Source organism: Aptenodytes forsteri, unplaced genomic scaffold (assembly GCF_000699145.1).
Source record: "Aptenodytes forsteri isolate BGI_AS27 unplaced genomic scaffold, ASM69914v1 Scaffold411, whole genome shotgun sequence".
Taxonomy (NCBI): domain Eukaryota; kingdom Metazoa; phylum Chordata; class Aves; order Sphenisciformes; family Spheniscidae; genus Aptenodytes; species Aptenodytes forsteri.
This window is the reverse complement of record NW_008794119.1, coordinates 522,008-538,728: the sequence shown is the minus strand read 5'-3', so window position 1 is coordinate 538,728 and position 16,721 is coordinate 522,008. Positions and strand designations below refer to the sequence as shown.

General features: G+C 36.2%; 1 protein-coding gene across 1 annotated transcript in view; it reads right to left on the bottom strand.

Annotated features, from left to right (window-relative positions):
* Positions 1-583: 583 nt before the first annotated feature.
* Positions 584-16,721, bottom strand: part of MYBL1 (MYB proto-oncogene like 1) — a 19,948-nt gene continuing 3,810 nt past the window's right edge. The window contains 13 exon segments of the mRNA XM_009276798.1: positions 584-712; positions 2,522-2,701; positions 4,703-4,807; positions 4,894-5,010; positions 6,680-6,794; positions 7,203-7,345; positions 7,835-8,203; positions 8,516-8,749; positions 9,978-10,082; positions 11,593-11,667; positions 11,893-12,076; positions 13,869-14,089; positions 15,143-15,235. Of these exon segments, the coding sequence (XP_009275073.1) occupies positions 584-712; positions 2,522-2,701; positions 4,703-4,807; positions 4,894-5,010; positions 6,680-6,794; positions 7,203-7,345; positions 7,835-8,203; positions 8,516-8,749; positions 9,978-10,082; positions 11,593-11,667; positions 11,893-12,076; positions 13,869-14,089; positions 15,143-15,235 (2,070 nt within the window).

The following is a 16,721-nucleotide window of genomic DNA, read 5'->3' as shown; positions in this document are numbered from 1 at the left end:
GCCTACTTCTAGTACCATTTGCAAATAAATATATTTAACACTGTAGTTAATTTCATTGTTTTGCAGCATACCAAAAAAATTAGTAGTGCAACTTTCTATCCTTCCTTTATACTCCTTTTTCCATTGTGTTTCTTTATATACTAGGAAAATGCTACATAAGCAAAAGCACATTCAGTCATGTATGTTGCTCATTTGGAAACCAGTAACAACCTATAAACCTACTCTATATTGAAAATGCACTAACAGAAAAAAAGCAATGCAAGTCAAAAGAATAAATATGAAAAATAGACCTAAAAACTGTATGTTGTCAGTACTGCAATGTATTTCACTATTCTTTATCATATTTTAGGGTGTTACTTTCTTAATATTTAAGAAATTCATTGCAGAACTGTTTGTACTATCCCTTCGTAGAGAATACAGAGCTTCATGTCTGTTCTTTGTCAGTCAAAAGAAGAAAGCAAGCTTTAAGGTAGCTTTAAGGTTTCCCTTGGCAGACTGTCTCAAAGTAAAGACTTAATTCACAAGTATTGTGCTGGAATCGCCTTCAACATTGTGTCAGTTTCAATGTCAGTTGCAGTGACCATCACAGTATCAGAGCCCTCGAAGTGCTGTTGGTAGCTGTGTATGTGCTCAGATATCTTCTTGCTTGTTCAGTCATGATAAGCTGGTCTTCTGTTTTTCCGTAAACAACTGCTTCCCACTCACAATTTGACTGCATAAAATAAAATTCAGTTAAAAAGATTCTTTTAACTAAAATACTTGAGCAATAACTTGAGCAATTCTCGTACAACCTTTCAGAGTAATAATAAATTATCGAAGTCTAGCAATACTGTGTTTTACTGAGGATTCAGTTCTACAATACAATACCTAAAACCTGTGACAAAGCTCCCTCTCCACCCCTTAATCCAGCTCCCCAGCAGTGCATCTGTGTTACGCTTTAAGTTCTAACACACAAAATGAAAAACACTCTTAAAAAGAGACTAGTTCAACAATTGATACATAAAAGGGAAGTTAATTAAGTCATCTTCTCTTTGGATATCTTCCCCTTTAAATGTGCTAAGTTCAACAGGCAGAAAAATACGTTATTGGCAGCTGTCTGGAGACACCAAGGAAGGCAAAATGGTTTGGCAGCTGAAAAAGAATATTGTGAAGGACTTCACTGAACCAAAGCGGCAGCTGTGGAAGAACGGTCAGATGTTTTGGGAATATATTAGAAATGGCAAAGGAATTAGGAATAAAAGTAATGAATGGAAGAATAATCGAGCCACTAGTCCTGCTACTTCCATGAAGCAAACCCTGCACATTTACAGGATTTATTGAATCTCAAGCTGATTTGTAGCAGCTCTAGATTGGACCTGACACCAGCAGATTGTAGCATAATGAAGAATGCAAGATTCTCTCCCTCCCACATTGAGCTAGAAACGGATCCAAAGGATCAGTTCCACATATAGATGCACAGAGAAAATTAGCCATTTGAGTTTCTCTAAAATTTAGCAGGACTTGATTCATGGAAGGGACTCGTGGTTTAGAGAGGCCACTAAACTGAGAGGGAATTTCTCTGGGGAAAGAGCAAAAAGGGAAAGATGGTTCAATGAGAATATTTTTGAGTATAGTATGACTAAGCTCCCCTTTTAAGTATTCTTAAGAGCATAGTTCTGGGCCAGATAGATGTATTCACCTTTGCTGCAATTCACAGCAGTTGATTCTTTTTTTGGAATATCACAATTAAATGAGGTTTGTTCTTTCTTCTCATAAGAAAGGATCAGAAAGTAATACTGTTGTCTCTGTACTTACAAACACATCATCGTTAAAGCAATTAAGTGGGACATGGAAGATCAGGCTCCAGGTGCCCTGCCTTTTTTTTTTTTAAATTTAAATTAATACAGAGCTGTAGATATTCTGAGAAGACACAAAAACCTTATACACTAACTCCCTATGGGGCAAACTGGAACAGGTACCAAGTCAGGTCAAAGAGAATCTCTCTCTAAACCTAGTGGTCAAGACTCACACAGAGGAAAAAGTAGGTTCCACAGTTTTAACAGTATGGAAAATATGCGGATGTACAAGAACAAGCACGTTACAAGAACAATTACCAAACAGAACCTGTAGATGAACTCTCCTTAGTGAATCCCACTGGGCTTATTATGAAGTAAGCACCAGCCAAATTTGAGAAACTTAGATGCTATACAGGTTTAGTTTGCACCAACTCAAGTTTTCTTACTGCTAGACTTGGGTACCCAAAACTGTTTTGTAGGTCTACCCTACCCTGATTTTTTTTCCCCACGTTTAAATCTTAGAGGCCACTCAGTGAAACATCAGGGTTGCATTTAAAGAACTTAGCTATGAATAAACACTTCATGGACAAATGACCAGCTTACAAGGAATAAGGATCATGGAAACACTGACCGAAACTAGATCACTGAATTGAACGTTATTCTAGACATTAGTACAAGACAGAAACCAAAAAAGAAATTCTTTGTTAACCTGCTAACAAAACTAACAGAATTCTTTGCATCCAGACCTGAAGAGCTTTCTCCATTTTGACATTTTTTGAAGCACATGCATTCAGTTTCTTCTTAATTACTGCATTTGCTTTGTTTGCTGGATTTGTATCCTGGTTTTCTGATTTCAGGTTACATCACTTGTCATATATTTCCAACAATGGTATCATTAATAAAGATGTGGTGTATGCATTTTCTGACTATTGACAAAAAAGAGGGTAGGGAACAGGAATAATAATTAGTATTCAATTAAAAAAAAAAAAAAAAAAGTCTTCAACCGCTGTGGTCAGAGAAGCCAAAATGTAAACAAAGCAAATACTATCAGAAAGACCCTAGGAAAGAATCTGAAAAGAAAAAGTAATGAACAGTATATGAAGAACTGGCCTGGTCTATACTGGGATTCACAGTCAATGCTAAGCACAGTAAAACAAGTAGCTACTAGCATGATTTGAGCATTACTGAGTAGACTGTTTCCTTCATATAAAGCCACGCTAGAGCTGATTACATCTTGTTAAGAACAAGACCTGATAAAGTGGTAACTACAGAACAGTTTTAGAGAAAAAAGCTTGTAATTCACCTCTAGTACAACCCTTGTGAAAGTAAGCACAAGGAGACTGGAGTAAAAAAAAAAAAAATTAAGATCACATCAGTATGAGGGGGAGGAACTGCTTTAAGAACTGAAATAAGCACTGGATTGATCATTCCAGAAGAGTTTTATATGCTGATAACGTTTATGGAAATAAAAAGAAACTAATCCAGCTTCACTATAGCAAAGCAGAAGAAAGGTATATGGCAATTTTAGAGAGCGAAATTAGATGAGAGTAACAGTGGCATATGTACTTGTTCGCTTACAAAAACATCCCATTAAACCGCACTAAACTACCTTTACATATTTATTCTATGTCAGACGTTACTCCTAACTTACCGCCACATGGGCACACAATTTCTACTTAAGGATTGGTACATTCTTCATTTTTAAATCAGATACTACCACTATCTCTCTTGCTAAGAGCGAATGTTCCTGTTGCACCAGCATCCCTCATTAAAATGGAGAAAAAGCAATTTTTTCCCAGTCCGCTGCCTTTAATATACCACAACATCACAGTGTATCTTGGTTTTAGCTTAATAACCTGAACATCAGTGATGCACAACATACCATGTCACAACAAGACATTACTAAGAGAACACCAGACATTTTGTTTCTGTTTTGAATGGCTGCAGCAACGCTGCTCCTCACAAGACAAAGATGTTCTTGGGGAAGGGGGGAGTTTCCACTAGGTGGCAGAGCACCTAACACCCAGCAGACAGACACCAAGGCTTGGCACAGAGTCCACGAGGCATTTAAGAAGGGAATTTAGAAAACCAGCTACAATAATCAGAAAGGGGTATGACTTAAGCACCTGTCCTTTTTAGGGACTTTGGCTCCTACCTCTTGAATATAGCTTTATACCTGATCAAGAGTCATGGACATTTGCTCTTTCAGAATTAAACACATACACACATTAATTTAAGAACTAGATTAGAATAAAGTTTTCTTACAAACTACAAGACTAAAGATTAATCTATACAATCACTCAACTGGAAAAATATTGGGCTACTTTCTAAAGGAATGAGGGACCAAAACAGCCCCATCTCTGAACTCTTGATGTCTTGGTTGTTGAGGCAGAAGTATCCAAATTCCTTCAGGCAGAGGAAGCCTACAAACCTCATCTTTTATGTGCTTGATATTTCTTAAAGTATTCCCCTACTATGTGAAACGGGAAAAGGAAAAACATGCTGCCTAATGTGCAATTAGGTATCTGCAGAACATGTCTGCCAGACTGTCAAGCACGCAAAACACGGGCAAATGCCATCTTCCTGGTGTATTACAGAGAATTCCAGTGTGCCATATATGCTGAAGTTTATAGGTAACCAGCATGGAAGCAGCTTTGCTATAACAGGAAAACTGCAAAGCATCCACATTACTTAACCAGTCCTGCTCTGAAGGCCTGAAAGGAAGAATTCATGCATGAATTCAAGCCCAATGTTCAAGTATTGCTTAAGTACTTAAAGTAGTATTTCAAACTGAAGATGATTTTCACCTTCTAGATTTACTCATCTAGCCTCAATCCAAACACTTCATTTTAGTTGATAGAATGGAAGATACTCAGTTCTATATTAATATTGCTGCCAGTGCCGCTCTTCAGTAGTTTAATACTTACCTGTACATCTAAACTATTATCTTCTGTGAAGAGCTGGGCACCAACCTCTTCTTTTTCCCATGGATCTAGGACCAGTGATTTTCTGACTTTTTTAGAAGAGTTGTGCTGCAATAAACATTTTGCAGAGAAAAATTGTAAAATGCTATTTAAAAGCAGTTATTTCCTATCTGAAATTATTATTGTAATGGTACCTCCTGCTTGCAGCTTTTATACACAGTGTCATCTTCCTCCTTGAGAAATATATCTGTTCCAGTTTCCTCTTTCAAAACTTCCCTAATGTCTTCTTCCAAGAAGGCAAGTGGTTGTGACTAAATTAATTAAAATTGGAGGAGAAAATATAGGAAGTCTGTTAGTTGCTAGTTTTTACCATATTCTACTTTCAGCTAATGTAGGCCAGAAGAGAGATCTTGCAAAATATAGCAACAGATAAAAGGATTTAAGCTATTGTAGTTAATAATTACAGATCAACATTTCAAGGCTATGCAGATTTTTTAACTCATTTTACTCCACATTATTTCTAGACAGATAAAACACATACACGCACACAGTGCCTCAAAAAATGCAAGGTATCATTGAAGAAGACATGCAAACTACTTGTTTGCATTTATTAGCAATGGTTATCCACTGACAAAAGGGATAAAAATACTTTATATATACTAAACACATACATAAACACATATGTATATATACAGGCATACAAACATATTAAAAAACTGTATTATAAAAGTATGACTGTTGTTGGGAAAGGAATTTATATCATTCAACACAAATCTTTTAATAAGACATTGATAGTCCTAAGTACAGTACAGAATTTCACAGAAGCCATACAGATGGCTCCTTTGTGTACCAACAGGAGAAGAATTCCCTTAAGCCCTCAAAATTTGATTTTGAACAGGAGGTTAATAGTGGACAGAAACAGGAATGCCAAACCACTCCATTTGCATAGTGAGAGACTGTGAATCTATAGGGTAACACAGATGGTGCCAAGCCCTGTGGCAAAGTCTGAGCTACCTTCTGTGTTTGCAGAAAAGAAGTAGTCAATATATGTTGGCTGGAATTTTTTCAGAACTTGAAAAGCATATGTCTACTGAATTCCGAAAGTTATTATGCATTAACATACCTTAGCTAGGCTAGGAAGAGAGCAAAAATTGAATTCATTTGGAACAAACAAAAAAGTAACATTATCTGTAGTCAACAAAAAAAAAAGTCTTCTGTGACAGCCAGAAGAATCAGAGGAATCATGAATTGCTATATTAAGATTTTGGTTTTTAGGATGAAGAAAGTTGTAGACGTCATTCAAGTAAGCCCCTAGGAAGGATAAAACACTTCCAAACATCTTCCCATCAAAAAAATTCTCAGAATACTAGTATGCTGTGGTAAACATCTAGTTTCAGTCCTAGCACTGTAGAAGAACCAAAACCAGAAAACAACTCAGCTCTTACATAGTCCAGAGGATTCAAAGATAATGCAGTTTTTCAAGTAAAATGTGAACGTTGCTTAAAATAATGAAGTCAGTCACATTCATCTGCACCAGTTCGCCCTTACTAGATTATCCAGTTGAAGGACCCACACCCACTCACTTTCTCACTTACAATTTTTCTTTTGAAAAAACAGGACACTAAAGTATTAAAATTAAAATCTCAGACAGTGATGTTACCACCTCGTAAGAGGTACAGTGTGTTAGCAAGGCTACACAAGTTTAAAACAACTCATAAACGCAGAACCAATGCGCTTAAGATTACTATGGATCAAATGATTATATGTACCGAACACCATTCAAGAAGACAATGCCTCCATACTACACTGAAGGATACTAGTCTAACATACAAAATCTAAAACGTTTTTGATTCACATTCTAGCTGTTCTCTAGGATAATATGGAATGTCACTGAAACAACAGCAGTTAGAAAATGCTTTCTAAGATCATGCTGAGGCTTACAATCTCAAAAACAAGAAAATAAACAATGTCATCACATACCGTAAGTTTGAGGGGACCATACTTTTTTTCCTGAGCAGCCAAAGCATTTTTAAAAGGAGTTGGCGTCCTTGGTGTTGAACCCAAAAGAGATCTTCTAATTGTGGGAGTTCTAAAACTATTCAAGCATAGAAAAGTGTTCATACATGCATTTTAATATTTTATTTTATCAACAGTAATGTAATAAAATAAATCTAAGAAACATTTTAAAATACCTTAATTTACACAACAGATATCACCACCATGACTCTGAAAGTATTAAGATCACCATAGCATTACTCCAGGTATAATAAACTTTAATTGGATTTTGTTCAATATTTTAAAAAAGGAAAAATTTTAACTGAGTACAAGTCACTTTCTGTTAAGTTAAAAACAGGAAGCCAGTTTGTTTGTACGCAAGCATTTAAGTGTTAGGGGTTTTAAAACTCATTCACAGTATGCATACAGGTAGACTAAATTATCAATGTTTAGAAAAACTTGGTTTTATTTGAGCAACACCACCAGATGTTTAATGTAATAATCCTACCCCACGTTTTCCTTTTGATCTTTTGGTGTCATTTCCTTGTGTAGAGGAGTCGTAATAAGAACTTTCTGCCCACAGATTGGAGTCGATGTAAATGCAGGATTTTCAAGGTTAAATTGTTCATTTCCAGAACAAGTGTTGAAAAACTAAGTGCAAGAGAGAAAAAAACCTAAGCAACCTTAAAGGACAAAACTTCACCACTGTACTGAGCAGAAAAAAAATTACATGTATATATCTGAAGGGCTTTTACTGACAAACCCCAATAAACTATTCTTGACTTCTACTCCAAGACGTTTGTGATATTTATCGCTGAAACCTTGATTTTTCTCCTTAAAATCCCTACTGCTTAATTAGGTCACAGAAACAATAGGTCTTTATCAACAATTATTTGCATGAGAAAGTGTGAGCTAAGACATAAGTTGCCACCCCCCTCCTCCAGTTAGTCTTCAAAACAGAGGAAATAGGTTATTTAGCAATTTCTTTTTAATGTATCTACCCTCATGCAGATGTTTTAAGAAGTTTTTGGACATATTTGTTTAGGCTACAATGTATGACTAGGGAAGAAAGTACTTGTAATTTATAATCCACCCACTGCAGTCTTCAAAGTTTAGCCATATTTAAAAATAAAAACTCACCTGTGATGGAGAAAATGGTAGTGTTTTCACTGGTGTATGCTTTAGTGCAACATTGGTGGCATCATTACACAAGCCATCATTCAGTTCATTAACTGGTGATTGCCCAACACGCAATCTCTTTTTCTTTCTTAGGATAGTAGGTGGAGTGCTGAATTTAGTTAAGTTTGGGGTTGTTGGAAAAACTGCTTCTTCCTCGCCACTGATGCTACTGTGTTTTTTGCCATCAAGCACAACGCTGACATTATACTGGCACTCAGCAGCCCCTTCATTGTGCTGAATCCGCATTAGTTTTACTGGAGCTGGCTTGACAGGTGATGCAACAGCCTCTGAAAGCTCAAAACTGGTGACATCACTCCACGCTACAGGATCCTACGAGGCAAGATGCAAAACACTCAAACACTAGCAGGCTTATCCAAGATTATTCCACAACATCCAAGCCAGTCTAACAGCTCTCTACCTCCAGAAGCCATATACTGAATTATTCTCCCTGTATCTTTCACACAATCCTAAATCACTGAATATTTTGAAACAATTCTTTTAAAACAGGCAAAAAAACAAACCGCTCAATATGGGTGAAACTACAGACAAGTACAGAATAAGGTAACTTTAAGAGAATTTTACACATATTGTGTAAGTTGATGTTCCTAAATAAACATTTTTTTAGAACAAATACAGACTTACAGATTCAATAAGCTCTAGCGTCTCTGCAAATTCTGGAATGGTCTGTAGAGATGATAACAACGTATTTGCTTCCACAGCCAAATACTTAGGTGGTGAATTCTGCTGAACAGATGTGCCGTGGGTCTCATCCATGCTGTAGAACTCACTTGTTTGTTCCCCAAGGCTATTTAGTGTATTAGACACACAATCTTCCATGACAAAACTTCCAGACCAACAAGGTAAGGTTCCAGCTTGCTAAAAAGTATGAAGAAACATGTTAATCTTATTCAACTTAGAAACTGAAGAGTCAATTATGTGACCATGGGGAGGAAAAAAAAAAAAGTAGTATGTGGAAAGACTAAGCGTAACTATTTTTTTTTTTTAAACACTAATTATCTGTTTGCATTAATGCAGTTAGTCTTCTCCTTACTTTAACATACTCAACATTCTCAAATCGTGTAAGATTTTGATCTTACCTCTCATTCATATCTTATACATGCTTATAACTTAGATAATTATGGGTTGTATTGGAAGCCATCTCTGATGCAAGTTTCCTGTGTTCCTGAACATCAGTATATTACGAAGTCATCTTCACTACAGAACACAGGTACATTTTAAGATTAGAAACTGTTTCTAGAATGTGAAATACTTCTTGTTTGAGCCGATTTTTTTTTTTTAAACACAGATTCTGCATTGATAGTTTACTTAACTTCTAAATGGTTATTGCGTTTTAGTACACTGCTTAGTACTCAAGAAACAGATTTTAACTTTCACTGGAAATCAGAAGCAAAGCAGATTCCACTAGATAAGCAGAACGTTGCACTGTTTCAAGAGAATGCCAGGAATAGCTCCACCACAAAAAACTGGAAGTTCACCTGTAATCTAAATTAGTGATCAATATGGTTGGGTTGGTTAAGTGTCTGATGTTCTTCACAGCCCTCTGATCCTGAGGAAATGAGTGACTACCATCTGCAAGTTCCCCATTGAAGTACATGTAAATTTTGTACAGTGCAAATTTATATACTGTCACGTCCAAATGTGGATATCAAGTATTGCAAGCACTCACACAGAAGTTTGATAAAAATATAATCTACAGAACGTTTTGAGATTAAACAGAGCAAGATCTATGTATTTTTCACCTTTCTCTGTTGAACAGATGATCGACATTGCTGATCTATAAAACTGAATGGTGGTGATATCAACAAACGTGCTACTTCTTGAAGAGGATTAAAATCCTGGGTCTTAGGAACAACTGCCAAATTGCAGATCATATTTCTGCTGTTTTCACAGTTTAGAAAACGGCACGAAAAATCATTTGCCTCAATTCTAATATGTAACTTTGTTTTACAACCCAACAGCCATGTTTGATTTTAGAAGGTCGGGTGACAAAACACCACACAAAACCAAACATCCATTACTAAATTGCTGAGGATTAATCTCAGTAAGGCATATTCAAATATTTACAGAAATTTACAGTCCTTACAGAAGACACTCGTTTTCTTCTGATTTCATTCTCTGCTGACATAAGTAGCAATTCAAGTTCCTTTATTTTCTTTTCTTTATCAGGATCATCATCAATAAATGACTGCTGAAAAATTTAAGAAAGAAGCCATTACTATTTTCCACCTCCGCCACCCCTCCAGAGTAAAGATTCTACATTATAACACAGCTACATTTTTAGCAGAAATCCACACATAGCGGGAACAGAGCTGTTCAAGCTATATCATATTTTGTAATACAGTTTCGCAAGCGAAACAACTCCAGCAATTACCAGGAGGTGGATCTGATGTTAAAGTGGTATACAAGCTAATACTTTAACAGGTTTCTAATATGGCCTGTACATGCTCAGTACGCTACAGCACTTTTCAACCAAAAGTCACTCAGTCCTCTTTAATAGAAGCAACACTGTTGGCACCTTGGTAGATGTGTTTCTGTTTTCATGTGCTTTCTAGAATTTTGAGTTATTTATCCTCACTAAGTGTGCAAGAAAGTGTTTCAAATCAGCATTTGCTGACAGAGTGTCTACACAAGCAATCCTACCGCTACTATCAGAAAAGAAAATTAACCAATTGGTTGGTTTGTTTTTAACCTCCTTAAAACTTCCTATTATTGCTATAAATATAGGTAAGTGACGATATATGCCATGAGTTTCAAAACTATTTATACTCCCCAGTTTAGGGAGGACTTCAAGGAGCAGAAAGTATCTTATACTTTTCTGTACAGGGCAATCCAGATTGTCAAAGGCCAGACAAGGCTTTGTTACGATTTGTATTCTTATACTGAGATCAGGGAAGAAAATGCAATATGAAACAGATGACCTGCACAGGGAAATTTAAGGTTAGGTACAGAGTTCTGCAGAACATCTCTAATGCATCTAGCACAAACAAAATATGTATTATTTCCTGTGTCAAAATATTTTTTTTTACTAATTTCAAAATCACAGAAATTCTTCCAGGAAGTCGTATTACAAACCAAGATCTACATTCAGTCTGCAACACATGAGGAATTTCAGATATATTCTAAGTGAGTCCAAAGGTGCAAAAGGAAATAAATATATCCAATTTTTTTTTTGTTTTAAAGTTTCTCAATACTTCAGCATTTAGAATGTTGCAAAAGAGCATCTTCAACTGATTGACAGAAGTTTATCAGTCAGAACTAAAACCTATTGAGAACAAAAAAAGCACAGACATAAGCATAAGTCACAGCAAGTTATTTGAACGGAGTCTTTCAGATAGGGTTATATTTATTACCTATATAAAGTAGTAAAATCTTGTCCTTAAATCTCTCAGAAGCTAGGTACTACTAACAGGTCATAATTTTAACCTAAAGATTTAACTAGTAGACTATGTTTTAAGCCATACTTCTGTCAGAAATAAGCACAACCGCTGTGTTTCTGGGATGTATAAAGACAGCTCCTTTTTTCCTACCTAGAACTACCAATTAAGCTAGCAAGCCTACTTACAGAGGAACACTTACATAAATTTAGGTGCATGATAAAGACTTAAAGAGACTTTGAAGTTACAGGTTTTTAAACTCTTCATTTTACAGCATAATACACAGTACATTCTCTTCGTTTACAATGCCCGTTAACAATTTACCTGAACTAAGTTGGAAGAAGCTGAAGCATGTTCTAGACAGCTGCCTTCTGGTGAGGCATACTGGTATGCTGGAATCTAAAAAGACATAAATCATTTTACAAACCCTAAAGAAAAGGAGGCTATAAAATTATCTCTAGTTTATTGTACATAAACTATTTATTATGGTTTACAAATCCTAAGTTACCATAATATCACAAAAATACTCAACAGATCTTCATTCTTTCAGATTTGTTTCTCATTCCAAACCCAACAAATTATTTGAAACTGGGAATTACTAATTATTCTGGATTTTGAACTTACATGTGTCTGAACAGGTATGTAAAATTGATTCTGAGTGTGCAAGTGTTCCATAGTCAGACCAGGTTGGGGCTGAAGTTTGGATGAACTAGCTCTTTCAGACTTTATACCATCTTGTAAATATCCTTCCTGTTCCACCTTTCTTCGCATTGTTGAATTCCAGTGATTTTTAATCGAATTATCAGTCCTAAAATGAAAGTGTACAACAGTGACTGGTTTCCATATCTCAAAGTTTAATATATGGCATAATTTACAGGGTTTGTACAGTAGGTTAATCCGCAGCCATAAATTGAGAAAGCTCCAGCAGCTTGGACTGAAAGTTCTATTATCAGCAGGGTTTTAGCATAATGACTAGAAAGGTACTCTTTTCAAAACTTCCTTCTACTAAACTTCAAGTCTGCAGGAAATTAAAAGTAGCAAAAGAGAAAGCCTTGGTTCTGGCTGTTATCATGGGCGAGAACCTTTTTTCTTGGATACTTGGAACAACCATGTGTTCTCTGTCACTACATTATTTACCCTCTGCTACATATTCGCAGAACATGAAGCCAAGGCAATCAGCCTACTGTCCCACAGCATAATATGGGCACTGTGGCTAGTGTTTGCCACTGGAAGACATCTCTTCTAAAAAAAATGACAGCCTGCATTCCCAGCTCTGAGTTTTATGTGCAGCTTTGTGAAAGAACATCCCACTACCTCTTGGTGCCCTTGATCTTGTATGGGGAAAGCAAGCATGGCAGAAGACCAGCACCCATTGTCATTCCCCTTGGAAAGAAAATGCCTGCAATTTGACAAGCAGGCTGAAGTCACTTTTAACACTAGACAAGCATTAAGGCAAGAGTATGAATGCATCACAGTCTAAAATACTAGCAATATTATTACTAGCCTTAGAGAGAGAGGTACACAGAAATAAAAGTTGCTTTAAGCCTCATTCTTCATTTAAGCTCAACTGCAAGAATTATTCCCCTTTTTCATCCCACTAGTGTTAGAGACTCTTTACAAATCTTCTAGGTCTAGGATCCAATCTTTAGCTAAGAGTCTCATCTTGGATTTATTTTCAACAAGTAAGTTAGTGAATTAGGAATGCCTCTGTCCTTACAAATTCATCTTCCCTCTCTGAAATTCTTAAGATGCAATTCATTCCCTTCCCATTCCTCCAAAGGATGTCCTGTGATTCATGGATTGTGTACTTAATCAAAATGTCAAATTTTTAAACACACATCTCTAAGGACTCATTCTCCCAACATAACAAGTGCTGACATTCCTTAGGCACAACTAGACAGTCACCTCCTGAACACACAGACTGAATTCAGAGAGGGACAGCTTAACATTGAATTTCAATTAACAGTACAAGGTAAAAAATTTATTTCATTAAACTCTTTATACACTAAAGTTTTGTTTTCCACAAGCATATAAGTTGGCAATCACACCTGAAACAAAGATAAGGAGAACAATGGATACAATTCATTCTTAACTTAGAGACTACATGGTAACCAGCTAGCTTTGCAATGCATGACTCCTAAGCCTGGACTTTTGAAGGTTACCAAGATTCTCTTTTTCGAGTGTCCTGTTTAACAAGAAGTGTTCCACAAAAAATAAAGAATTGCTGATCTTAAACCAAAAAGTCACCACCAAATGCATATTAATGAAGGCACTTTGATATCAAGTCATAGGATGTTAAGGCATTCTTCCACTATTACTTGCAGTTACTCTTCAGCTCTACCACAGTTTTTTCTAAGTGAACAGGAGGATTTTTGAAGGAACCTGCAGAGTGTTGGAGGTCTTTTTATTGGTTTTATGGCTTTTTAAGAATACATAATCGAATGCAAAAGATCTTAAAAAATTTCAGTATCTATCAAGATAAAGATGTTGTGACACAAGTTTCAACAGATGCTTTCTGACTAACAAATTACATTGGAAAGAGTTGTGCGATCACCGCTTTCCATATTCCAATATTTAACACAAATAGAGTTGAAAAGCACCTTCCAGGAAGAAGTTTTGCTATTTCAGCCCATCGGTTTCCCAAACGCTTGTGAGCTTCATAGATTATTCTGTCCTCTTCTTCTGTCCACGAAGACTTCTTTACCTCAGGATTGAGATGGTTATGCCATCTCTCTCTGCATTGCTTGCCTATTCTTCCTTTCAAGTGTTTTGCAATTAGAGACCAGCGCTTTGGACCATACTTCTGAACTAATTCAATAACCTGGAACACAGATGAAAGCATGTTATAATTCCAAACCCTAATTTTCCTAATCAAAGACTGAGAACACTGATAAACTCACATTTTAGAATAGGATTACAATAGTCAACTTGGTAAGATACTAGGCCCTAAGGAGGCAGACAGTGACTTGGGGTTTTAAAAATTGTTTTTCAAGAAAGCAAAAAATTGCTTATTAGCTCCAAATTCACTGTGTTTAGAATATAAGTATATACTAATGAAAACATTCATTTGGAAGTTTCCTTTCTGTCACCCATTGCATAAGCTGACATTAGGAAAGACCAAAAAAGAAACTGGTAAAGAGGCTTGGTTTGACTTTTTTCAACAACATACGTATGAGAAAAAACCCACACTTCTACTCCCAACCTTCATCCCATTTCTACGTGTTTTTACACATTAGAAGCTTTTTCTTAAAAGACTGATGAGAACTGTAAAAAATAGGTTAGGAAGACCATATTCACAAGTTGACAAATACTAGTTTTAAACATCTTAGAACAGTTTTAAACAGTGGGAATAAGCAGTCGATTTGAAATATCATATGTGAAAGCTGTATGTCCACCTTCCTACAGGGCAGTCCAGGTTTTGCAGGCAAAACGCTACAGTGTGGGTTAACAGAGATGGGGAAAAAGGAGTCTAACACACCATTGCTAGCTTCTTTAACAGTAGAGTATGAAATAATTTCCCTTATTCCCAAACCGTTTAAGTCTGGTGGGTTTGAGAAATAAAAGATGTGAATAAGACCTTTGATCTTTAGTGCTGTAAAGAGATCTCCTCTACTTGGTAAGCTAGAGTAGTTCAGCTAGCAATCCGAGCAAAGGGAAATGAAACGCTTGAGCAGACCAGACATTCCATCTACTTAAGAGTAGCTGCATTTTTTTTTCTTCTCACACAGTGTAATGTAATGTAATTATCTATGTGACAAGATGCATCAGACATCATCTTTGTGGGGATGAAACCTAAGAAAAAGTACACATTCTTAGCAGTCATATGCCAATTTTATTACAGTAAAAGAGTACAGTATCAATTAGTTTTTATTACCCTCTGATCTTCTTCTTTAGTCCAGGGACCTTTAATCAGTTCCGGGTTTAGTACCTTCTGCCATCGATGCTGGCACTGAAAATCTGAACGATTCTGAAATAGTTTTAGAAGACCGGTGTAGCTGTTAAACTCTTGAATACATAAAACTGTAAATATTAGCTAGCCAGAATTATTAGCTTATTTCAAATTAAAAGACTTATTCAGACCTTTAAGTATAATAGTTAAGTTCTCCCTTATTATTTCTTCTTCCATTTGCTTATAAAAACTCTAATACAGAAAAAACAGCCTTGCACAAAGCTCTAATCTAATTACTTCACCGTTCTTACTTGACAATCAAATTCAGAACTTACTCTTCTTTAAAGAAAAACTTAGAATTATTTTTGTCCTCATTATTCCACACCTTCTCTGAACTTTATGTGATTGACATGATTTTGACATTTTCTATAACCTATACAAGGAAATAAATTTTTAAAGGAAACACTTTTTCTTTCAAATAAAAGAATAAACTTTTTTCTAAGTCTCAAATGAATATATTCTCAGCTCTTTACTACCATGTAAGGAAAACAGATTTATATCAAGTTTAGCTAACACATACTAATTAAACAACATTGCTTTTTCTGCTCAGGACAGATGGTGCTTTTCTGTAGCTTCACTAAGGATCTTTTGAAATATTGTTCCCAGTTATGAAAGGGAAGTAAGCTTTCACTCAGCCTCCTAAAAACTGTCTGTAGGAAAGTTTGGGACTCTCAGGGTAGCTGGTCGAAACCTTAGAAATATGCAGATAAGAGCCTGCCCCAGCACAGCATACTAGCACGCCTTTTGTAACACTGGGACATGATGATTTACTCTCTTCAGTGCAAGCTGATGGATAGCAAGTACCGATTTCAGGGTTCTGCTGGGCTTGTCTACCAAGCAAAGGTGTTACCACACTAAGATGAAGTTAAACAAGAAGCAGTCTGCAAGACCAGGGGAAAAAAAAGAAAACCAAACACCACTGTTACATCTAAAATTACATTGATCACAGTACCTTCAAGTTAATCACAAGTGGACACCATATGATTAACAGCACACTAGAGTTTGTTACAAAACATTATCATTTCCTGGTGGAGATAAGCTGTAAAAGACAGACTCAATATAGGACAGCTGTTCCCATTTTCAATGAAAGAAAAATTTTGAAGTTGGCCTTTTAGTGTTTTTACCTTCCAGACATTTCTCATGACATATTTGGGGGAGAAAAGCAAAGCAAATGATGGGATGAAACAATAAAATCGTTTCAGGTCTGCCCTAGCTGCAATAAATTGAAAGAGAATACAAGCTGCGTTCCCTCTCTTGAGAGTCACCTTTAAGCCATCTTCACTTTTTTGGGCAGAATAGAGGGAAGGTTTTCTTGTGCCCAGCCCAATAGTGAAATGGGGTTCTGAAAACATGGCAGTTTGAGTGCCTTTACATGCCAGTAACTCAAGATACACTTGGTTTTCCTAGCAAAAGACCATCAGTAACAAGGTAAGTGCTAATTATGCCAGCCTCTATTATTTGGCTTTGTAATTTGAACACTGCAATAGGTCGCCCACAGAGGCTG